The sequence below is a fragment of the Gobius niger genome (genome assembly GCF_951799975.1).
Source record: "Gobius niger genome assembly, chromosome: 13".
NCBI lineage: Eukaryota > Metazoa > Chordata > Actinopteri > Gobiiformes > Gobiidae > Gobius > Gobius niger.
In genome coordinates this window covers 9687737-9712135 of record NC_136864.1, presented here as the reverse complement: position 1 = coordinate 9712135, position 24399 = coordinate 9687737, and the positions used below count along the sequence as shown (strand labels likewise).

The 24399-nt window shown below is 40.3% G+C and overlaps 3 protein-coding genes across 4 annotated transcripts; all 3 read left to right on the top strand.

The window, feature by feature from the left end:
• The first annotated feature begins 41 nt into the window (after window positions 1–41).
• On the top strand, window positions 42–9171 carry yipf1 (Yip1 domain family, member 1). Its single transcript, XM_079569878.1, has 9 exons — window positions 42–485; window positions 572–726; window positions 806–886; window positions 968–1055; window positions 1150–1266; window positions 1431–1597; window positions 2516–2698; window positions 6450–6543; window positions 8809–9171. The coding sequence occupies exons 1-8, from the start codon at window positions 452–454 to the stop codon at window positions 6528–6530; spliced, it is 906 nt and encodes a 301-aa protein (XP_079426004.1). The 5' UTR covers window positions 42–451; the 3' UTR covers window positions 6531–6543; window positions 8809–9171.
• Window positions 9172–11841: 2670 nt separating this feature from the next.
• On the top strand, window positions 11842–12582 carry LOC306972778 (uncharacterized protein; the record flags this gene model as incomplete). The annotated part of the gene is made up of 1 exon (XM_079569484.1): window positions 11842–12582. One exon carries the CDS (start codon window positions 11842–11844, stop codon window positions 12568–12570), a length of 729 nt encoding a protein of 242 aa, XP_079425610.1. The 3' UTR covers window positions 12571–12582.
• Window positions 12583–12924: 342 nt separating this feature from the next.
• On the top strand, window positions 12925–23357 carry ndc1 (NDC1 transmembrane nucleoporin). Of its 2 annotated transcripts, XM_079569742.1 has the most exons (18): window positions 12925–13070; window positions 13615–13735; window positions 13811–13912; window positions 13974–14148; window positions 14238–14370; window positions 14760–14868; window positions 15668–15719; window positions 15828–15960; window positions 16907–16999; window positions 17086–17167; window positions 17248–17409; window positions 18731–18988; window positions 19167–19279; window positions 19653–19703; window positions 21312–21375; window positions 21448–21548; window positions 22484–22644; window positions 22793–23357. In XM_079569742.1, exons 1-18 carry the CDS (start codon window positions 12942–12944, stop codon window positions 22854–22856), a joined length of 2103 nt encoding a protein of 700 aa, XP_079425868.1. In that variant the 5' UTR covers window positions 12925–12941; the 3' UTR covers window positions 22857–23357. The 2 variants fall into 2 exon arrangements, with proteins under 2 accessions (XP_079425868.1, XP_079425869.1); XM_079569743.1 differs by lacking the exon at window positions 19653–19703.
• The last annotated feature ends 1042 nt before the right edge of the window (window positions 23358–24399 follow it).

The window sequence follows — 24399 nt, the reverse complement described above, 5'->3', positions numbered from 1 at the left end:
TTCATTATTCAACGTCGTGTTTACATTACATGCTGTCGACTTCCGGTTCCCCGTCAGCGCTGGCAAATTTGGAAAGAGAAAACCTAGCTAAAGGCTGATTCGAGCGCCTCGAACAAAATAACTTACTTTAGTCTGTTTTACGGTTGATTGTTTAATGATCAAAGTATTCAGTTTACCACGCCGATTTTTTGTTACCAGAAAATAATTAGAGAAAGTTGTTACTAAGTAGTCGTAGCTAAGTTGTGAAGAAGTGAAGAGCAAGATTGCTAACACCAGCAAACTTCATTGTATTTTTGATAAATTCTTTTTCTCTTTTACTCACCTACGTGTTGGTAGGTGGATGTAGAGATACAAATCACAATATTGACTGCTTTTATTCACTACTGACCCAACGCGGATTTGCCAATCAGTGTTCATGACAAAAATATAACAGGATACAATAGTTTCAGTAATGGCGTCCATAAAAGATCCCTTTGAATTCCAAGGTGGGAGAACAATTTGTCAACTTTGGCTGCACTATTTTTTATGTACACAAGGTGAAATAATGTATTTTACACCTGTTCAATTGTAGATTTTGATGACTCTGGTAACCTGTTGGAGCCCAATAGAGACACAGTAGCAATCAGCATTGATGATGACTCGAAATTTGACAGTCAGACAAAGGCTGCTGCTCCCAGTGTTGATGCATATGAAGAGGACACAGAAGCCAGTGATGACCAGGCTAAGGTTTGACAGAAGTGCTTTGCTTTATCTTTTTAAATAATGTCTAATCGATATTTAATTCGTCGTAACACCTCTTTTGTAGCTTCTCTCTGGGCAAAAGAAAGACGCTGCCTTCTGGACATTTGAGTACTATCAGAAATTCTTTGACATTGACTCCTACCATGTAAGCTTGTCATACCTTGACTTGATATTCAGATACTTGCCAAATATGTAATACAGTAATTACATAATGCACATATTTCAGGTTAAAGAACGAATAATAGGATCTGTGCTGCCATGGCCTAGAAAGAACTTCATCCATGTCCACCTTCGAAGAAATCCCGATCTTTATGGTTAGTGCATGTACAGCTTCAATAGAATGGAAATTATTTGGTGCTTATGGAACATTTTGTTGATTAGGTGTTTTTTGTTTTTTGTTTTTTACAGGGCCATTCTGGATCTGCACCACTCTTGTCTTTGCCATTGCCATCAGTGGAAATATTTCTACCTTTTTGGTGAATTTAGGCAAACCTAACTACAAGTACACCCCAGAGTTTCGTAAAGGTGAGTGCATGGTTAAATACACAGAAAATATAAAACTATACAACAGCTTTATTCACTCTTTCACATAATGCCTATTTGCCATTTGGATAAAGAAGTATATGAAGTATTGCTATAAGGCATTTCAAAATCAAGTTCACTGTGACCGGTGCTGTTTTGTTTTCCAGTGACCATAGCTGCCACAGCGATCTTCTGTTATGCGTGGCTGGTTCCTCTGGCGCTGTGGGGTGTCCTGCTGTGGAGGAGCAACAAGGTCATGAACCTGGTGTCCTATTCCTTTATGGAGATCGTCTGTGTGTACGGATATTCACTGGCAGTTTACATCCCTGCTGTGGTAAGGCACATACTAATAAATTCTATATTTTTTAATTATACTTTCCTTCACTCATTCATTTACAGTGGGTTATTTTGTGACTGCAGGAAAAGCTTACGTTTTCAAAATGCCTTACTATTAAAATCTCAGTGGATTTAGCTGAGGTTTGTCTCTGTCAGATAACCTTCAGTATGATACATTATGCTCTATTTTCATTTGAAGTTCTTGAGGAAATTATGTTGCATAAGTCAAGCACACACACTTCTTTAAAGCAATACTAAGTAACTTGTTTATCTTTTTTTGTGATTAGTAATTTTTATTTTATTTTAAGGACAGACAATGTAACAAAACAACACAATAGACAAATTAGAGTAAGAGATGAAATGAAATGAAAAATGAAAGTAACTTGTTTATCTTAATAAATCCTTTTCGTAGTCCCTCTGGAGGTAATACAAGTGTTAATGGGATGATTGGAGGGTCTTTCATCTCCCCCTGGTGTCTCCTGCCACTGGGTCGGAGTCACCAATACACACTAATGGAATCACTGCAGGCTAGCGCCACTTAAACAGTATTTACAGCTAAGTTTGAGTGAAAATAATCTCCATTGTGTAATTGGATGTACAATATCCCCTTTGTCTTTTCAGTCAGCGTAGTATTTACTCTCACGGACGATTAATGAGTAAAAAAAAACGCAACATGCTACAACACCTGCAGTGGCGCTTATGGCCTCTAGGGGCATGAGTTACTTAGTACTACTTTAAGCATGCAAATTATTAAATTATCAAAGACTGAAGAGAAATGTTTCTATTTTCCATTGTAACCTTTTCACAACCTGGCATCAAACACAGTTGCACTTGTTCTTTTGTATTGTGGTAGCTCTTGTGGTACCTTTTAGCTGTCTTAAATCTGACAACATTGCATTTTCTGCTGCTTTCTCAGGTCATATGGATACTCCCGTTTATGTGGCTGCAGTGGCTGTCCATTGTGGTCGCCCTGTGCCTCTCTGGCTCAGTTCTGGTGATGACATTTTGGCCAGCGGTTCGAGATGACCATCCCAAGGTTTACATCGCGATCCTTTCCGCCATTGTCACTTTCAACGTCCTGCTCGCTGTCGGCTGTAAAGTAAGCCTCACCAAACCCCTGACTCAATGCACTTACATAATCCTGTTTAGTCTCACAATGGAAAAAAAAATCTCTCCACTTGAAATGGGATACAGTATTCATTCTGGTTTTGGCTGCAGCGCACTTCTGTCCGCACTAATCCAAGCTGCTTGTCCATCTAAGCGGCGATAGCGATAAACATTGCCTTCTCATTTGTCCTAAATGCTCTTACTTAGTTTGATCAAGCTTTGGCACAAGAGTGGATATGTCTGTCACAGATGGCTAGCATGCCAGTAATGTGATAATGCTCAATCAATCTATGAAAATAAGGTTCAAAAGGATCTGATTCTCAACATTTGGATGTGATGCCAAAACTATAATTTAAAATAAACGTTCTTCCTTTATATGTGTGTCATCTTTAGGGTTGGGTACCGTTTAATTTTGTCCAATACCAGTACTTTGATACCTAAACTAAAGTATTTGTCTTCCAGAAACAGAAAAATGTACAGGTTCATCTCCAATGGCAAGAAATGTGTGAAAAATGAGGGAAGATTGGAGCAATTGTGGCAAAAATAAGGAGAAAATAAATTGGAAGGAAATGAATGAGCAAAAATGAGGGGCAAAAATACGAAAAAAATTGGGAATAAAAATAAAAAAAAGAAAGAAAAAAAATTATTTAGGGGCGGCTCAGTAGCACAGAGGTTAGTGCTTGTGCTTCACAGCGAGAATGTCCGTGTTCGATTCCCACCAGGGACACGGCCTTTCTGTGTGTGGAGTTTGCAAGTTCTCCCCGTGTCTGCGTGGGTTTCCTCCGGGTGCTCCGGTTTCCCCTACCACTAAAAACATGTACAATAGGCCAGGATGTTTGAGAGTGCACATGGGGGACGACGGATGGAAATTGGCCCAAGGCTACAATCCGGTGTGGCTTGTTCATTAACTTGCACTGTCCCGACCAAATAAACCAATAAATAAATAAATTTGACCAACAGGACCAACAGCATCAAAACTTCTATCTAATCTAAAGATAAAAGTTTTTTTTTTTCGGTACCTGATTTCGATACTTTCATTTGTTCGATACCGTTAGCATCTAAACCTTGGTATCATCTTCCATTGAGGGTCCTGTCATAGCAACCAATCGTCCTCAAAATTGGCCTGATGTTTGTTGATAAACCCAATAGTAAGTGTCCGAAGTTTGGAGTAAGGTTGAAAAATGTGTGTGTGTTAGGTCAAAATCAAGGCTTCTATAAAAACTTTGACAAGCTCTAACTCTTCAGTTGCCCCAAATGAATGACATTTTCAAGGTTTATCAAACACATTGTGGAGTACTGATTGCCAGAGAGTGAAAATATTACAATTAGAATTTAAAAAGTTCAAACTGGACATTGGCTACAACAACTACTTGTTTGCCTGTGACTGCTGTGCGTACTGCGTCCTCCTATTGTTGATGCACTCGTTGCCCTTACGAGAAATTACTGTATCCTCCTCCTCGCCAGTGTCAGTTTCCCTCCTGCCCCAGCCCCTCACAGAATTCATCGGAAACTTTGACCGCATTTTGTGACTGGTGAGAGAATGAGCTGTTAGCGTACTTGTTAATTTGCCAGCGTGGTCGGGATCGTGTGTCTGCTCACATTCATGTAATTAGTCTACAAAGTCAGGCAGCGTCTGAAGGCTTACCAAGACAAACGACTTGGCCATATTCTTTGAACGTTCTCACAGCACTCTTTCTCCATTTGCTGCACCGTTGCTCCCTGTCCAAAGTCTGGCGTTTTGGCTCGTGATTGATTATGGTGCGCTATAAGAGATGAGTTACTTTTACTCCTTTACGCCTACACCAGTGATAATGTGTGTACTACATGGACTTTGAAGTACCCTTTGTCACAATATTATACTTTTATTTCATGTAACAGTGCACTTTATGAGTGTTAAGTATTTATGTTGCTCACAAGTAGAGCATTCATTGTTTATTGTGTTCAGCATGTGGACACACAATTGACTCCCAAGAAGTGACTTCCTGTTTCGAGCCAGCACGCCAAAATAAAAGCACCATCTTATTTGTTCGTTCAGCAGTTCATTAGTTCAACTCTCTTTCTGCCTAACTATTAACAGACAAAACTCTTTAAATTTATGTGTTTAATTCTATTCTTGTCATGTTGCAAGTACCTGCTGAACTAATCAATGAGGCGATCTGTGTGCTTTTATTTTGGCGGACTGGATCGAAACAGGAAGTCACTTCTTGGGCGGCGTTGTTATGTTTGGAAGTTATAAACAGAGTCAGTTATATCCGTTTTGTCAGTCTGATGATGATCACATAAATCAGTTATTCAGACATTCAAAAATGTTAGTTTTCTCAACCAAAAAAGTATCCATGTTTTCTTATTTAAAGCAACACCACAGAACATTCCAGGTTATATGTTGCTACGTATGTCACAAGAGCCCTTAAACTTAAAAACTCCCAACATAAAGAAAAAAAAACATGCTTGCGATTTCAAATGCGCTGCTAAAGCTCAGATAAACACTGACAATGCTGTTTTTGCTGTATTTTTTATTATTATATTGAAGCTTTTGGAAGAAGACCAAAATCATGTTAAACCTTAAAGCCACATGGGCTATATGCACAGTAACCCCACGTGATTTCCGCCTGGACAGTCAGCCAGACGCTGTACTTCCTGTTGGTTATCTCTTCCCATTAAAAATTAGCAGGTCCCACAGAAATGAAGCGATTGCTTAAGATTTGGTAAAGGACAGCGAGTAAAAGTTCAGATGTGACTGGAGCAGGTTAAAAAATATTACGTGAGACGTAAAGACTTCACTGGAGGAAACCTCCGTGTTCATAACGGTGGATGTTTTTGTCTTGAGGCTAACGCGGCTAACAAAATAAAAAATAAAACTAGCGCAAAGTTTTGAACGAGCCTGCGCAAAAAAGAATCGTCCTGTTAGTAGTTTAAATAATATTTACTTGTTTACATGTTATATTATCATTTTTTAACACTAGCCTTTAGCTCTAAGATAAAAGCTCCTACCTTACGACAGCTGGCATTTCCTTTGGGTGCAGGATTCACAGCGAACATGATGTTTGTAATACGTTGCTGTGACTGTCCATTAGTAACTCGTTGTCCTTAACCAGATCCTGAGCTATCGCTATTTTTGTGTGGGAATCTGCTAATTGTGAACGTAAACGACCAGCAACAGGAAGTGCTGCGTCTGGCTGACTGTCCAGGAAGACGTCACGTGGGGAAACTGTGCATATAGCCTATTGCGTAAAATTTCACCCTATAAACAAAATTGCTTTATTTTCTAATGGAAATTTTAATCACTGATACATACCTCATAACAAACAAACATGAGCCTTTGCTGTGAGCGTCTCTCAAAGATATGATTGTAACTTTACCGGGATTGGGAACATCTCCAGCTCGTCTCCATGGCGATGTGACTAAAGGCAGCAGAATTTGAGATTTAACTAGGTTAGGTTCTCATCCAAATTCAGTCTTTGATTACCTACTGCAGAAACAGCATTTTCTGTGTCGAGCTGGTCCTTGCGAGCATGTTTTGTACTGATGGCAACAGTATAGTCCAAAATGTTACGCAGTGCGCCTTTAAATTAGGATACAAGTCAGTTCTGAGGAAAGAGCCCGTCCATAGGAAAGCCTGCACGAGTTCTTTTTTCATTTAGTGCTGTTTATTGGGTGAAGTGTTACGTAGTTAGCTCAAGGTTTTTAAACGTTCTCCACCTATGTCATTATACACTGTGCTAATACTCATCATTTTGTTTCAGATGTACTTCTTCAGCAAACCAGAAGAACTTCCTGAGAACTCCTCTGGTCCTACTGTAGGGATTCAGAAGTTAACAACATGAAGCCGAGTCCCAGGTAAACAATAGCAACCGTGTGTTCTATGATCCTTTTTGTATACACTGTTCACATAACCTGATATCTTTAAGTCCCTTTGTTCACGATGTACTTTCTCACCGCCGTGACGTAAAGCCAAAGCACCACATAGACATGAAGTTCTCAAACAACTGCAGGTGCATTAAAGTGCAAAATGTCACAACTTAATTAGCAGTTGTTCTATCCCGTTACATTTACTTGAATAATGTAATTTCTAACAGAATGCGGCTCAGGAATGTTACTATGAAGCATTTATAGGCTTTATAGTGCATATGGCAAATTAGACACAATTTTGCAAAGTTAACAGAATTATATTTTTTTTATAAATTAGATTTTGCTTGAGATTATACACAGTTTTCTTTAGTTTGGCCATTTTTGTAATAGTTTCACTTCCTTATTGGACATTGACAGGAAGTGACATAGATGAGGGCAAACAATTTAAACTGTTGCCGTGCCAACCATGTTAAGTCAAAGGGAAATGAGTCAAACTTTATCTATGGATAGATAGATACAGACGGCATCTCGTCATAGAAGGGGGCGTGGCTTCGCTGAGGGGGAAAATAGAATCTTTAGAGAAACACAATTTTCCACTCTTTTTTAGCCATTTTCTGGTGGAACATCAACTTATTTATCACACATAAATAAAGTCAAGTGTAAATCGGGCCCATATGGATATTTGCTCATAGCAGATTGTTCCGTAGAAGTGAAAAAAACGGCAGTTGTAGCAAGCGCTTGCTAACCGTTAGCATTAGCCCGATGCTAACATGTAGCATCAAGTTAGCATTCTCAGTTATTCATGTATTTATGGGCTGTTGAACCACTTAGCTCCTCTCCATGTCTTTGTATCTTTATTTAGTAGAATACTATTATTCATATTTCAGCGTTTGTTAAAGTAGTTTTTGAAAAAAAAAAAAAACTACTTAAACAAATGCTGAATTGCTGAAATATCCATATGGGCCCGATTTACACTTGACTTTATTTATGTGTGGCAAATAAGTTCATATTCCACCAGAAAATGGCAAAAAATAAAATAAAAAATGTGTTAAAAGATTCTATTTTCCCCCTCGGTGAAGCCCCGCCCCTTCTATGACATCTGTATGCCACATCTCTGGAATCGCCCATATATGGTCATGTTTGAAAACAGCTGAGGGGGAAAAACAATGTGAAGAAAAAAACTAAACTTTCTCTAATTATTCAAAAACTAGCATCGTGCTAATGCTACCGCTAGCTAGCGTTAGCAACGACTGCCGTTTTTTCGCTTCTACTGAACAATCTACTGTTTTACACATAAAACATCAAAGCAGTATTATCGAGGCTCCAACCACTGAGTACAGAAGACGACTCAAATACCTTCATTGAAGATTTGTTTGTATGTGATAAATAAGTTTATATTTTGCCAGAAAAGGGCTAAAAAGAGTGTTGTTTGTATCTCACTTCCTGTCAGCAGCTTAAAAGTTCAAATAAAAATAACTTTTCACTGAAATAAAATGATAATTATGCAACTGATGTTACCCATCTAAATAAGTAATATTTTCAATAGCATTAAAACCTGTCATTTGCACTTTTATGTTACACATATCGCAGAACAGGTGTTAGTGATTACAAGAATGAACCTTTCTCGATTATTCTTGAGTTCCCTCTTTATACTGTAAATGTTTTTACCTAATCATCAAACGTTTTCAGAAAGATACAAAGTTTTCAGCATTATAGCTTGGTTCATCTCTGCTGTAGTGTCATTCTTAAACCAATAGGGGCGCACGCTGAACACACTGCCTTGTAATTATGAGTAATTGCAATCCGCCACTTCCACCTTTCGATACAAGAACACCTGTGACCCGATATGTCCCATTGTGCACTTTGTACTTTCCCGCTGCTATTTTTTACCCCTACTAAATTAAAAAGGTGCCGACCTAGTTCCGTGGCATGGCACAAACTTAAAGACTCCCAACACTTGATTACCGACAAAAGTATATACTTAGTTGAGTAGTATAATTTTGTTACCTCAACCACTGATATGCACCCCAACACCTGATATGTTTAAGTCCCTCTGGTCACTATGTACACTGCCATTTTTTGCCTCTACATTAAAAAGCAGCTCCTCCTTGGTTCAGGGACATGCCACGAGTGTTGATTTAATGTGAGGAAGGCGACTCGACACCACACTTCCTCCCTGACATGATTTCTTCTCCTAAGATTGTTATTCTTTTTTCTTTTCTTTTTTTTTTTTTTCTTTTTTCCAAATCGCAGCTTCTCCTGTTGCCTTATTAGCGAGACTCGGGTTGCTGCGGTCGTGAAGTCATGGGTCGTTTGGATTTCACCTGCACTTGAACGTTCTAGTTTGGAGCCTTAAGAATCGGCGCGGAGCCCGGGCCGAGCTACGTGACCTTTTGGAAATGAAACACTGGTACCGAGTATGTTATTTCTAATGGGATGGGGTTCTAAACTTCCTCACAGATGAATGGGGTATGGTGTTACATAGCACACGAGATCGCTCTTTTTTTTTTTGTCGCAGTTTGGTACTTTTCCACCTAATCCTTTCTTGTATTAAACTGTTTTGATTATTAACATGTATAGAATCATTGTGTACATACGTTTAACCCAGGGTTTTGTACAAATGGCTAAGGTGTAGGTGTAATTTTAACATAATTTTGTCTTTTGAAGGCCTAAACAAAAAGCCAAAGATGCAGTATATATGTGTAAAGTTTAATATTTTTAACTTGTATAACTGACTTTGTTATTATACTTTGTAATATACATACAGTGGGAATGCTGATCAAAAATAAAGGGTCTTATTAATGGAAATCTGTTTTTGTTTTTTTTAGTCAACTGATTTTCGTGCACTCTCAGTCTCAGACATTACCTAAACTAGCTGACTGCAAAAGCTGAACTCATTTGGGCAAGGTTTTAGTTGACATTTTTAGCATTGTATTATCATTATTTGATTTTAGGTAGAGCAAGGATTTGGGGAAAATATATAAATGTGATTTTTTATGATAATCATTGCAATTGTGAGTTGAACGGTTTATGTTTTACAATCAAGGTTAAGAGTCACATATTCTCAGAACATGTTTAGTCTAAACCAGGGGTTCTCGAAATTGTCAGGCCGTGACCCCCAAAATCACTCAGGACTTGGGGACCTCCTCTGTAAAATGCAATTAGCATTTATAAAAATTTAACTCCTTGTCTAAGCGCATTTTCTCCACTAACCTTTGCCCAAATCCATGGGAATTCCAAGGAATTGCCTCTCGACCCCCCCAATATTTTACCAAACGTTACGCCCTTGCTCAAATCTAAAACGTAAAAAAAAGCACCAATATAGTGATAAAAATGTGCCAGAAATGCAACATAAAAGTGACAAAAGTCCGACGAAAACATGACCAAAACGCAATACAAACGTGACGAAAACACGACAAAAATGCAACAAAAAAAACAATGAAAAAGCAACAATAACATGACAAAAACAATTGAAAAATGTGACAAAATCACGGCGACAAAAAAGTTACAATCACTGTTGTTGGTCTTAGCTTTCAAATGAGGCATTACATTGTTGAGAGGTTTTTAGATTTGGGTAAAGCCGAACTGGAGAAAATGTGCTCGGTTCAGATGGGGTTAAGAGGTTGAGGTGCAAACCGTTTAAAATCTGTTTTTATTGTGTTTGTTTGGATATTTTTGATACAGTAATGAAGCCTATAGTCGCTAATTCAACCTGAAAGACTAATTTCAGCAGCACCGACCTTCAGCCAATGATCGCTTCCGAGAGGGCCACACCTCCACCTCAGCCATCAGCGTAAGAGCAGTACCTCCGTAGCAGCAAATCATTGCCCTCGGTCCCGCCTTTAAGCCCCAGCAATCATGGTTCGTTCACCTCCAAGCGTGTGCTGTGACCCACCTCCGCCCCTCTCCCCTCTTCTGCCCACGGCTTCTCCCTGCTGCATCCTTCACGGGTCTCCTATACCAGGGGTTCCCAAACTTTTTTGGCCGGGACCCCAAAAATTGGCACGTAAAAAGCTTGGGACCCCCATTGTATAAAGTTATTGCGTTGCATGCTACTTAAAGGAAGAAAAAGCATTTGAATATCAAGTTCATATGTATTTACAGTTTGTTTTAAGCATTTGAATGGTTTTCACAAATTATATGCTGTTATACACTCAAAAACATACTAAAAACAGTAGAATTTTGTTGTTTGGAAACCCCTGTCCTATAGCCTACCACCACCAGTGTCCAGGCTCCGGGGGAAAACATCCCTAACTCCAAGCTGTTCATCCATACTAACTTTCATACATCTATGTCTACCGCCGGGGTCTGATCGCCAAATGTCAATGTCAGAAATGCGATCCCCACTTCAGAGTCCCACGATCCCCTAATATAAGGGGTTCCAATCCTGCCTTTGGAAACTACTGGTCTAAAGACAGTGTTTTTCACATAATAATGCACCGTGAGAGCAGGATATGTTCTTGTCCGCAGAGCACAATATTGTACTTCTTATCAAAAACTGCAGCAAATGACTCATTTCTATTAATAAAATTGCAATTTCATTTCAGTTGCAATTAGATATTACTTCGCTTTTAATAAACATGGCTCAAGCAAAACAACACTGTACCTCGTCTCACCCTGGACCCCACACGTGCAGGTTATCCGACTCGGGGTCGGCCTGTCTGCGAATTTCAACAGTTCGACTTTTTAAATATTTATCGTGAGATTGAAACTAATAGGACTTTTATTTAGTGGCCCTGAAAGCAAACATTCTGCTGATACTGATTTTCCTACTCATTCATCAGCGCTGTCGGCGTGAAGACACTAATCGACTCCGCCGTGTCACGCTTTAACGCACCGCGCACCGACAATGGAAAATTACGCGGCGCACGTGCCAACTGCCGATTCGGCTTGAGTTTGCGCCATTAACACTTCTTGAAGCTCTTGACCCCTTGTTTGTTATTTCCACCGAGTAGTGTTTTTACATTGATTAACAAAACTAAAAAAAAAAAAAAATTGTGTCACTCGAAACTGTGTCAAAAGGATGGTGGCGCCCTAATTAAAGGTTATTCTAGCCCCAGCTTTGTGTTACACCGGAGCAGCAGCCTGTCAGAGAGATATCCCAGTACCAAGAATGTCACCTGCTCAGTAGTGTCAACCATGCTCCCGTCCGCGTGCGCATGTGAGAGGATTTATCAAAACAATGGATATTTGGATGTACATTTAACTTTTTGAGACTTGTTTCGCTGCAGACAATGGTTTTGCGCTCATAGATTTTTCATCGGGGTTTGGACAGCCTGCTGAAGGATGGCTTCAAACGGAAAGGATGCGAAGGTTTCCAAGTTTGAGACGCTTAAACTTTTGGAGAAGTGCAGAAAGGAGAGAGACGACGCTTTGCACAGGGAGAGCGTTTTGAGAGAGAAGCTGAGGCAGTACGAGTCCAGGATGCGCTCCACGGAGGCTCTCAAGCAGAAGCTCAAGACCTTGACCATGGACAACAAGGAGCTGAGGAAGCAAGTGAAGACGCTCCGCACTGAGATTGGACTAGAGGCCAGTCCCAAGTTCAACGGGAAGACCACTAAGGACATCATCAATGACCTGCACGAGAAGGACCGCGAGTGCATCTCTCTGGTGGAAAAGACGGGTAAACTCAGCCTGACCATTGATGATCTGACGTCAGAGCTGGCCAACACGGTCACGTCCAAAACACTATTGGAGGATCAGGTCCAGAGTCTGCAGCAGAACCTGAAGGACATGACCAACAATCAGCGGCGCCTGCTCAAGCTCTGGGAGGACAAGAAGGTGCAGAGGGAGCAGCTCGCGCTCCCAGCAATCAACCACAAACCTGGACAGAAACCCCTAACACACAGACACGTTCAGACTGAAATGTCCATTGGATTATCTCAGAAACTGCCCGCCAATGCCTTTGAAACCAAGCCATTCACTCGGGACAATGACAAGAAGACTGTTCTGGATAAACACAGCTTCCCAAATTATGGAAACGGCTATCACCATGATAAAAGCATCCATAACTGACCTATATAGACAATACAGCATCTTCAGTGCATTGTACACATGTATATAGTTAGATTAGACGATTACTGCGAGAAACGCCTATTTTATGGCATGTGATGCAACTTGAATTGTAATTAAATAATTTGGCCATGTTACACATTCATTGTCTTAATTTGAAATCTGTATTTTTAAACCTTAGTTTTCTTTTCTAATATACAGCTAGTTTATATTAATTACCAGGGTCACTTTATGTTCGTTTTGCCCTTTTACTTTTCCCTTTTTGCATATTCGTTTAATTCTAAAGAAAACGGCAGTATCCTCTGTCTGCCTGTCAGAAATAGCAGCAGGCATCAAGTTGGCCGCCTCTGCCGGGGTCCTTCAGAGGTCTTCGGATGCATGTGGCGCGATGTGGGAAACCGGAGGAAAATAGTTTGACAGGAGGAGGTCCGGAGAGATTATTGTGCTCTGTGAAGAAAATCAACATGTTTTCAGCTCAGCAAAGTTGTTGGTTTGTCCGTAAGGTAAGTGCTAAAGCAGTATTCACGTTAAAAGGAAGCAGAGGCGCCGAGCTCTGAGCGGTGTTATTAGCATTTTGCTAACAGCTATGCTAACTTTCAATGTAACAAAGTAAAATGCTCCAGTGAAATGATCTGGCAGATTCATTCTACCTTTGTTTTGAAATGTAACAAGTGATCTATCGTAAGTCTTAATATTTTCTAACACAAATAGTTCTCACTTGTTACTGTTAGACACTTAAATGAATGACTCTCTAAAATGAGCTGATTCATTTTGTTTTTGAAAAAGACAGTTATATGTCGGATGCAAATGACACATTGGCCTTTTTGTCCTTGGAACTGATTTTTTCTTTTTTTTTAATGTTCAAATCGATTTATGTCATTTGATGTAAGTCAGTCTCAACATTAGATTTGCACTCGTTAAGTGTCAGGAAATGACATAAGCACCAATTCAGCAGTTCTCCTATTTAAGTTCTTTTAGTTGCATTATTTGTTTCAACACTGGGCACCAAAGTCTGACGACGATGATGATGTAAAATTGTGCACTCAGGTGATTTGCTGGAGAGCTGCCGCCAGTATTGCTTGGGCAGTCCTATTGTTGCCACCGACTACTGCAGCTTTTGTAATCCTTAGTCGATTCAGTATTTTCCATCCAGTGCAATGGATATCAGGTCAGATTTGCTCTTCCATTTTCTATTATTCCATAAACAAAACTTTTAATCTAAGATAATTTCTCCTGTGTACAGAATGCCTGTCCCTCCTATTCAGTATAAACGCCATATTTTCCTTGATCCTTCTGAGCGGTGTGATTATAATGGTTGGCTTTCTAAACCTGGAGTATTACACAGGTAAGTACTTGTAAATTCAATCCGAATGTGTTTTTTTCTCATTATTTTCCCTCTACCACAGTCATCCCTACTATTGCCTGTTCCAAAATTGCCTTACTCGGTCAGCTGCTCCACCCTCGCCAGTTTTTCAGTTCACTGGTCCATGGCGTTATGGGAATGGTAGTCGCTTGGTGCTGTGCCGTCACCGTTGGCGGTAGATACGAGACTCTTGGTTACTCTTGTCAACAGAGTGATGAGTAAGTGGCTGTAATGTTACACCCAGCCGCAATTATATTATGCATATTGTATGACATGTGTCAACTAACGGTTTTGTTCGTCATTTCAGCGATGGGCCTGCGCAGATGTGTTTGAACGAGTATCATCTTTTCCTTCTGCTGTCCGGGGCGTTCATGGGGTTCTCTCACAGCCTTTTGGGCGTCATGCACAACATGAACTATGTCCCCTTCCACACAGTTCAGGTATGTGGTGTAAATATGTCTTGCCTTGGACTGCTTCTGAAAGATTATTTACTTGCTCTATACCTCTGTGGTGATTAGGGTTCTAACACCCATACCGGCATTGGCTCTCATGTTGATTTTTAGCAGAATCGAGCAGCTGACTTAAAGGTTACGGATTCGGTTTACTTTGTATTCTTAGCTTGGGTTTAGCTTCTCTATCAGCAGCTCCACCGAGCCTAAATATTGTGATTGGGGTTGGATTAAGGGGAAAAATTGTATCATAACAACTCTACTGGCCATGGATCAATATATTTCCATGTTGTCATGTTGGATGGGTTGGTGGTCAAATGGTTTGTGTCTATAACTTTGCTTATTGCAATTAAATTAATGTTTTTTCTATCTACTTTCAGCAATACAAATATCTGCGCTTCAAGGAGTCCATACCTCTCGTGGTGAAGTGCAGTGCCGCTCAAGCACTTTATTCTATAAGGAACTTCATTGTTTTGTACTTCTTTTTGGGTAAGTCATCTAGAGTTCAGAGTTAGCCGTCTACTAGTTAATCAGACTTTTGAAATAATGATTAATCAGTTCATTTTATTGTAATTATTATGTTGATTATCATTACTAGGCTGACGTAAACGCTCCCATTTTGATCATTTGGACACAATTTATTATGCTGAATTACTCATTTCAGTGCGCGCACGCAATCATTTATTTTGGCGTGACACAGCACAGCTCCTAAAGATCAGCTAAACTGGGCCATAATGACCCGTCTGCCTTTCAGGAAGTTGCACACGCATATGATAGAGAAGGAGCAAGTGAGGTTAAAACATGATGGAACTAATTTGCGTTAAAGGGACTATATGTAGTTTAGATACAGTTTCCTACATATTCCAGCAATGTTCTAATGTGTTGAATGAGCCCAGACCTGTTCACCACAACTGCCTCTAAAATCCTGCACTGTCACTCGAAAAGGTGTTACTTTGGTCCGAAGTGCTGTCATGCAAGAGCTTAATAGACTGCAGTTACGTGTAAGACCTGAGGTGGCAGTAGTGAGCATAAAATTACCAACTTGCATCTAGTCTCTTTAAGCCATGATCACATGCATAACGCAATAAATCTGCCAGCCCAAACATGGTAAATGGTAGATTTTATTTTATAGATGGTTATCCACCCCCATTAGCAGTTTTCCATTCCTACCACATCATTAACATACACATGTTCACAAACACTGCAGGTTAAATGTGTTGCCCAATAACACAACTTCCGTATGTGCTGAAATGCCCATTGTTAAACATTGTTTTTCTTATATCGCCAGGACATATTCCCAAAGGCTGGATCTGTCAAACTCTACAACTGGAAGTAGACTGGTCAGTGGATTTACCCGATGACATTTTGACATTATTGACCTGGCACTTCTTGTTGTCTGAATAGATTTGTTGTGCCTTAATAATGCATTTGTGTAACCTGCTCCTCAGCGCTGCACACGCTCTGGACACCGTGGGCGGCCTGTTGGATCTCTCCTTACTCTACCACACATGGATCAGTGGCACCTTCCTCCTTTTCACCTGGTACACCACTCTGCAGCTTTTCAGGATATTTGTCACCGAGGTAAGGCTAGACAGCAGTTCGGGGGCAATTGGTTTCATAAGTGTTTTCTGTGCCTTGTGATAAATGGTTTCATTCTGCAACACTAGGGGGCAGCATATTGTAATACAGAATTGAGAAAATCAGGTGCTAATCAGTGTTGCATTAAGTGTATTAATAACGGAAATAGAGTTTAGGCCTAGTTGGTATCAGGATGGGAAATGAGGGAATACTGGGTGAGTGACTGGTTAGTGGTGGGTGGACGGTGTAGATTGGCAGCTAAGGCAACGAGGGCTGGGGTGCGTTCATTTAATGATACTTGGTTTACCATACCTGAACAATACTTTTGTCAATACCTATACTAAAATATTTGTCATCTTTAATTTGTATAACGGCCAAGTAACTTTCTATTGCGCTGTCCATCGACCCAACAGGGCATCAAAAGAAAAATACTGCCTGCAAAAACGCTATATAAATGCAACATTGAAGGACTTTTGTTATTATGGCTTTCCAGCACTTGATTTGGTCCAAATAGTGAAACATTTAGTTTGTGATGAATGTCCAAATGGCAATATCTGGTTTATTTTTTATAGATTTTACTAGTTTCATTTCACACATTACACACATACACCAAAGCAGTGGTTCTCAACTGAGATGCTTTCAGGACCCGCCATAATCCTAGGATGGCAAACCCCAAATGGATTAAATGTTCTTAGGTAAATTACTGTATTTTATGTTTACATAATCAGATAATCCTGTATATTTTATAAGGGATAAATATTCAAAGAAATGGGAATGGCTTGCCAACCTTTTTTGGGGTCCCACCAGTTGAGAACCACCACACAAAAGAACAGGAAATGTCAAAAGTGTTGTAACTGTTTTTTAATAATGCCATGCTTTTACCGCTTTACAGGTGTTTAGATATTTCTTGTCAGGCGTTGAATTGCTGTTTTTGTGCTTTTTCATGTAGTTGTACAGTTTTCCTGTGCAGTCAACGTTCACTGACGACGCCCACCAGTGTCTGGCCAAAGTCATATCAGAGAAGCAGCCAGTTATTTTGAAGGTAAATAATAGCAGTAAACTTTAAAGACCGTATTTGGCAGTGTGGCACAGTGTGGATCCAAACAATCTTTTTCTATTTCATTTTAGTTTTTAGCTCTGAAAGACTTGGCTCTTCTCTCTCAGCACTCTGTGTTGCGTCGTGCTGAAGTCTTTAGTTTGAGTCAGCCAGGTACGTTGGACTGCAGGGGTAATCATCGACACCCCGTTAACAGGGCATGTATTTGATATTATTGTGTTTCCGTCCTCTAGGGGGCCATCCTCATAACTGGAATGCCGTCAGTAAGGAGTGCCTGTCGTTGCTCTCTGATCTGACCCAGAGACTTGTCACTTATCACGACACTGTGGCGACGAACGGCCGGGCCAAGTCGCTGTCCACCGGGAGTGAGAGGAAGAGCTCCTCTGGGACCTCAGGTACAAAATACGTTTTGTAGTCCCTCTGGGGGTAATACAAGTGTTGATGGGATGAGAGGGGGGTCTTTCATCTCCCCCGGTGCCTGGCCAGAAAACCACCTTCGCAACTTTCCTGTACCGGGTCGGAGGCGCAATACACACTAATGAAATCACGAAGAAGAAGCTAACAGGCTAACGGGCAAAGCTAATTGTGGGCTAGCGCCACTTTAGCAGTATTTACAGCCACGTTTGAGCGAAAAAAGAACATCTCCATTGTGTAATTGGATCAGTGGTTTTGCTCGGGATAATTTCTCTCCTTCATTTTGAAGGACAGGGTTGAAGAAAATCTGTCATGAGCAATTTTTATCCTTCATGAATAATCTCTCATAAGTGTTTTTTTAAAATAAATGTTTATATATATATAGGCTGCATGTTATTTATGTTAGTAAAAATGTGAGATTGCAGGATAAATGGAGCTAAACTAAACCTGATCTGAACAGTCACGGTACATTTTGCAGCAGAAATGTGCATAAACTTGCGCGTAAAAGTCTCAGAGGAGGACGACTTAGATGAGCTCGTCCTGAGACTTACGTGAGAAGAGCACTCCATATTATTAGTCTTTAACCGCGTTTGCATCGTGGTTTTCTTCCCCGTGTTGTTGTTAGCGCCCGTGTCAGGAAAGTTAGCTAGCAAGGCAGTGATACAACTTGTAAGAGCTCATCCAAGATAAGAGGCGGTGTGAAACGTTAGAGAGAGAGAGAGAGCCCTGCGCGCTCTGAAAAACAGCAGAGCTGCGTCTTTATTTTCGTTACGGCTTGATTTTCAATCCTTCAAAATGTACAATATCCCTCTCTTACTTTGTCTTTTCTGTCAGGGTAGTATCTACTCTCACGGACAATTAATGAGTAAAAAAACACAGCATGCTACGACACCTGCAGAGGCAGCTTATGGCCTCTAGGGGCATGAGCTACTTAGTTCTGCTTTAATGAACTGTGTGTAAACTTGTTCCCCTGCATCTTGGCCAGGACACTCTTGAAAAAGAGATTATTTATCCAGGATAAAACTCATTGAGATTAAAGAAGAAAAAAAAAAACAGTTACGGCTTTCTTACCTTTTTGTTTTGGGAAGGAAAAATGTTCTCACAATTTGATTTGAAGAAGCTACAATGACTTGGTTGATTTAATGTGTGTTATGTAGTAATTAAATCTGTCAACTCTGGAATTCTGACCTCGAGTTTTCTAAGGGTTTATGTTTCAAGTTAGCTATTAAAATGTCTTTGTTGTCTTGAAAAGGGTAAACAATTAAAACAATGATATTTTCTAAACACATTTTTATCTCTCAGCGACATCTGGAGATGATCTGTTCTCTCCTCGTCCCGCGGTGGTGTTGAAGACTCCCGCCTCAGTATTTGCCCGCTCCATCACGGGAGGAGGCTCTTACAGCCCTTTAACCGCCCCCTTCACCCCAGACTTGGACAGCCCCTTCTCCCCCACCCTGCGCCGCCTCACCGCCCCAGTAGAGCAGTGTTCACCCTGGCACGGGACAGTTCAGAGCCCGCATATCGCCAGGAGAGGACACAAGCTCTGGTCCACATCCACAGGTGAGCAAACAATCGAATGGCTGGGTTTGTGTCAGAGAATTTAACATTAATAAAATACCCCGTGGGAGATGAGCTATTTAAGAAGCCTACATCACAGTCATGCATTATTTGGTCTTTCTGCTCTCCTGCATGACCTCGTATATGGTAAATTTGTGTTTGTCGTTTCCTCTAACATCAGACTCCAAGACCAATGGCAGCCTTCCTCCGTCCCCGGCCCCAGTGCCACCTCCCAAACAGGAAGCCTCCAAACCTGGCTTCATCGCTCAGTTTCTCCTAAACAGACGAGACCAGGTATGGAGCTCATGCACTGGATTGACATAAGCTTTTACTCTTCACTGATATAACTCAATAAAATAATACATTACCGTGACTAGATGAGGGTGACTTTGAAGTTCCAGCACATTTCTCAGATGAATTCAACTTTGCTATCGGCAACTTCCTCAGAATCTTGTGCTAGAGCAAGTTTCTAGCTCATGGCAGACATTTTTGTCTTGGAATGGATTACAATAAGCACACATTTAGATGATGATATCCTAGAGCAGATGCAGCTGTAAAATAGTGAAAGTCTTGCGCTGATATTGTTCAAAGTGCTTCTTCTTTAGCCTCTTAGACATTTTTTCTTCTCAAAGTCCCATTTTGCTTACAATGAAATTGTCCCATTCAGGTTAAAAACTTCTTGGCAAAGCGGGTGCTGATTATGTATTGGTTTAACAAGGTAAGAAGCTGTAGTTGTAGCATGAATTCACCATTTTCCCTCAAGTGTGACTGGTCTCCCTGCATGTTCATCTCCCTTTCCAAAATGCCTGTACTTCCAAGAATAGAATCATTTAATAATAATTAAACTCGAGTATTGTAAGCATTTAAAGCCATACTGCAAAAACTACCTCATAAACCTTCGTTTTTACTGTGCGGGTGCTCTCCTCCTGCTCTGACTCGTAACTTTGCCGGGAGCGGGACATCGGCAGCTCGTCTCCATGGAGATGTTGCTGATTTGCTTTTGGACCCTTTGCAAAAACTGTGTAGGCGACGCTGTGATAGAGGCAGATCGATATGGGTTTTTCTAAGGCCGATGCCGATATTTTTGGCAGATTTAAAAAAAAAAAAAAAAAAAAAAACCTTTCCGTTCCAGCAGTGTCCAATTTTATTGGATTACTTTAGGTGATCCAATCATAGTTTCTGTCCCAGCTTTGACTTAGTTGTCGATGCCGCGGCATTTTGCTCGGCGATCAAAAATACAATAGTGGAGCTTAAAACTAACTGCGATTAAATTCTCCAGATTCTGCATTTGAAAATGACATGCAGCATGTTGCACCTAATTGACGAAGGTTTAGTGAAACTTGTATTTGACAAATTTGTAGCTAACCAATTTTCATTGCGATGTTTCTCCCCTCCCCTGAGGCCAATGCAGTTGTAGGAGGACTAGTTTTGCTCTTTCCGATGCAAACGGGAAGTCTCTATCATTTTCAGTCCCGGAAATATCAGCTTTTTTCTGCGCTAGAGCGGCCGATAGTTAACATTGTAAAATCCCCAAGTATTGGCCCGATATATCGGCCGGATCGGGTGGCCTCTGCGCTGCGGTGTCACCAGCATGTTTAAGTTTCTTAGGTCGTTACGAAAGGGTTGGCCTTGTGATGAAGCAACAGATAACCTAGAACGTTCTGCAATGTGGCTTTAATTATTTTCTAGACAAAATTTAGAAGTACATTTCAGAAAGTCAGATTTATTGAAGCATTTCAATAAATTTTCAATTGTATTTTTAGCAACTTGGCACAGCATTTCTCTTCAAATGAAACCACTGAAACGCCTTCACTTTTTCCTAATATCCTTTTTGTCATACCCCTGTACGTTGTGGGCATTTCCCTCTTAATTCTGTCGAGATGCATGATTAATTTACACTGGTCTGGGGCCTTCATTGTGCACACATTACTATTGCAGACCTTTTCCACTGCCCCTGCTGTGGAAATGGGCCCAACCAATTACTTTAAAAGCTCAAATTAAGGATTCACTCGTGTCTTCTCCTTTCTCCTTCCTTTTTAATTTACCTCACCAGACGCTATCGTTCACTCCTCAAGTCGTCACCCCCCCTCCCCCGGATGGCATGTTACATTTTCACCCTGATACTGGCTGGCATCATGGTTTTGTACTTGTTTCCTACGGGACTAAATCCTCTTGAACCCGTGTGTCGGTGGCTTATGTATCTTCTTAAATATTGCATGGGTGACATAGGCTAGTCTTACTAATCCGTGTTTATCTAAAGCACAGTGTGTAAAGCCACCGCTCCACTTGCCCTGAGAATGACAAGTTTCTTTGTCTTATCGTGCAGCTTCCAGAAGCCTCCAGTCAGGCGCTTTTCGCCGACAGTCAGGCTCACATCTGGGCTCTAGAAGGTACACAATTACTCATTTCATGTCAGTGTTTTGCGGTTTTATTTAACAAATCATTACTCTCTTTCTCTGCAGGATTGTCTTACCTTGTTCAGGCTTCCTTCACAGAGGATCAGTTTGGAGTTGTGCAAACTACATTACCCAGCATTCTCAGTTCAATGTTGGTTCTACAAGAGGTAAAATTAGGAACACAATGTCCATGCTATTCATATTTTGGATGTAGTTCAACTAGTTTAACCGGGGTGGCATCGTGGTACAGTGGTTAGCGCTCGTGCATCACAGCTAGAAGGTCCCGGATCCACCGGTTTGTCGGGGTCAACTCTGCAGAGTTTGCAGGTTTTCTTCATGAACCACTTTAAAACATGTACAATACGTTTGTTAAGTGATGTCATTGCTCTACTTCCAGATCCAACGGAGCTTTAGCCCTATTCACTATGAAGGGATTTAGCTGATTTTAAGCTGCTATAAAATATATTTTTTTAACATCTGATCACAAATAAATATTACATTTACTCTGGATTTTTGTTAGTAATGCTTTTCTGGCATTAATTATCCATTTTTCTCTCCATACACAATGAAGGCTTATTTTAAATATAAAAATATGTGTTTTCCTGGAGAAATGGTGAGATATATTCCGCAAGAGATTTATGTAAAGTTGTGTTTTTTTTTTCCTTCCTGTGTTTATCAATGGCACTCAACAGTTTGGACCCGGAAGTAGCTTATTATTGTGTGTGATGTCATGAATAGACCAGAATGAATGCAGTGAGTGAGTGAGTGAGTGAGTTGTTGGCGGTGGTCGGAGGGGCAGATGGCACAGTCTCGTAGCCTTGCTTCCGTCAGTCTACCCAAGGGCAGCTGTGTCTGCAATAGTAGCTTACCACCGCTGAGTATGGAGTGAATTAATAACGACTACAGTGTCGCGCTTTGAGAGACTTAGTAAACTTATAAAGTGCAAGCCATGTTATTATTATTAGTTGATTATTGGTTTTGGATGAAGTTTTTTTTTTTTAAGGACAATTGTAACTTATTTACTGGAATCAGCCTTTATTTCACTGCCATATAGGATTGTAGGCAGCAAGAAACATGTTTAAATTCTGCTCCTCCTGTGCAGGCCGTGGACAGACACTTTAAACTGCCCCATGCCTCCAGTAAACCAGTCCGCTGCAGCAGCACTATGGGAGACTGCAGCTACAAAACACTGAGGTTTGCTTTGAGAGCCGCACTCAAGACTGCCCTCTACAGGATCACCACCACGTTTGGAGAACACCTCAAGTAAGAGCCACACACACTCACAACCAGTTAATGCTTTAGTAACACTCCACTTTATAACGGATCCCTTTACAATGTGTTTAAAGGTGTGGTGTTGGAAGTAATTTACAAACACAAAATTGCTGACACTTTTCTTGTTTCTAACCCTCAGTGCTGTCCAGTTGTCATCAGAGCACCGGAAAAAACTGCAACATTTTCTGGAGTATAAAGAGTAATAATAATAATAATGACACTCGGCTGATCATTTCCATCAACTGGATTAAAGTGTGAGGCCATAGATCTTTTCGACCTGTTTGATCGGATATAAGACGTCCCCCCCATATGATGAAGCAGAACTCTATTTTGAATGGAGGAGCCTGATACAACAAGCAACTTACGCCAACGGATTTTGATTTCTGTCCCCCACAAAACAAAACAAAAACATTTTCAGCTTTGATTCCTGAGATGAGCTGCAAAGGGCTGTTTGTACTAAATTATATCATATGTATTAAGGCTTAAGGCTAAGGTTTGTTTTAATATTTTTTGTATGACAACTGAACAAAAGGATTTGGTTTGATGAGTGAAATGCCGTGAAGAAGTGGATGATTTTTGTCTGATTGTACTTTGACCACTACAATTGAAAAGGTTGAACGTAATTCAGCTCTGAAAGTGTCATTGTTTGTGAAAGCTTGATCGGGTATGGCTGATTTGTCTGAAGTGTTGAGTTTATTTGCAAAGATTTGTTAAATAAAAAATGTCAAAGTCATTGCTGCCTGATTGTGTATAAGTGGAAACGTATGTGGCTCTGTATAGATTATGTTTAGCCAGTTGTTCACTAGCAACAACTCAATACGTGCATGACACATTTTCAGAGTTCTGTTAGTTTGAGCAGTGATCACAAGGCTGACAAAACAATATAAAGTTATTTATGGTAAAGATCCACCCACAACTAGGAGTGTTACATCGATCTTCCGATATATCGCGATGTTTTGTGAGACGATATACTTTTTGTTCCGTATCGATACTTCTGATGACGTCATGCATAATGAGGCAGCAGTGCTCCAGTCAGGACAGCAGGGGGCAGCGCTACAGTTTTAAGCACTTGGACCAAACACTCAAATAATTTACTTTTAATGATAGTTTTTATACTTTTATACACGATTCATTTGGGGTTGATTTATTCCTTTTTAAATAGGACTGTGGTTTCTTGTTTAAAGAGACTATACAGAGTTTAAAAATGTTCAAATTAAGTATTTTCCTCCCCCTACATGTTTCAACAATGTCGTAAGGTGTAGAATGAGCCCAGACATATTCACAACTGCCTCTAAAATCCTGCACTGTCACTCAAAAAGGTGTTAATTCGGTCCGAAATGCCGTCATGCACAAGCTTAATATAGAAGGTGCAGTTACATGTATGACCTGAAGTGGCAGTAGTGAGTATAAAATGGCTAACTTGTATCTAGCCCCTTTAAATGTAAATTAAGTCACTGACAGATCTTGAGACCCATTTTCAGTGTGTAAGTCAGGGATCATTTATAGACACAGAAAAAGGGGTAAAGAGCACATGAGAAGAAATGTAAATTATGAATAATATGTGGTATGTTAAAATTAAGGTTAAAAGAATGTTTTTTCATTAATCATGATGAATCTTAGGTTATTTTTGTGCAATATATCGATTATAGCAGTATCGGCATATCGTCAGATAATTGTTATCGTAAACCATGTATCGCGTATCGTTTCGAATCAGTTCCCACCCCTATCCACAACCCATTAAGTCCC

What these genes read in the sequence shown, in the direction of transcription:
- yipf1 (XM_079569878.1), top strand. Translation starts at nt 452, where the DNA reads ATGGCGTCCATAAAAGATCCCTTTGAATTCCAAG. An exon ending in AGATCCCTTTGAATTCCAAG is followed by an intron (nt 486 to 571) that starts GTGGGAGAACAA and finishes GTTCAATTGTAG; the next exon opens with ATTTTGATGACTCTGGTAAC. An exon ending in TGCTCGCTGTCGGCTGTAAA is followed by an intron (nt 2,699 to 6,449) that starts GTAAGCCTCACC and finishes ATTTTGTTTCAG; the next exon opens with ATGTACTTCTTCAGCAAACC.
- ndc1 (XM_079569742.1), top strand. Translation starts at nt 12,942, where the DNA reads ATGCATGTGGCGCGATGTGGGAAACCGGAGGAAAATAGTTTGACAGGA. An exon ending in GTTGTTGGTTTGTCCGTAAG is followed by an intron (nt 13,071 to 13,614) that starts GTAAGTGCTAAA and finishes TTGTGCACTCAG; the next exon opens with GTGATTTGCTGGAGAGCTGC. An exon ending in TGTTTTGTACTTCTTTTTGG is followed by an intron (nt 14,869 to 15,667) that starts GTAAGTCATCTA and finishes TTATATCGCCAG; the next exon opens with GACATATTCCCAAAGGCTGG.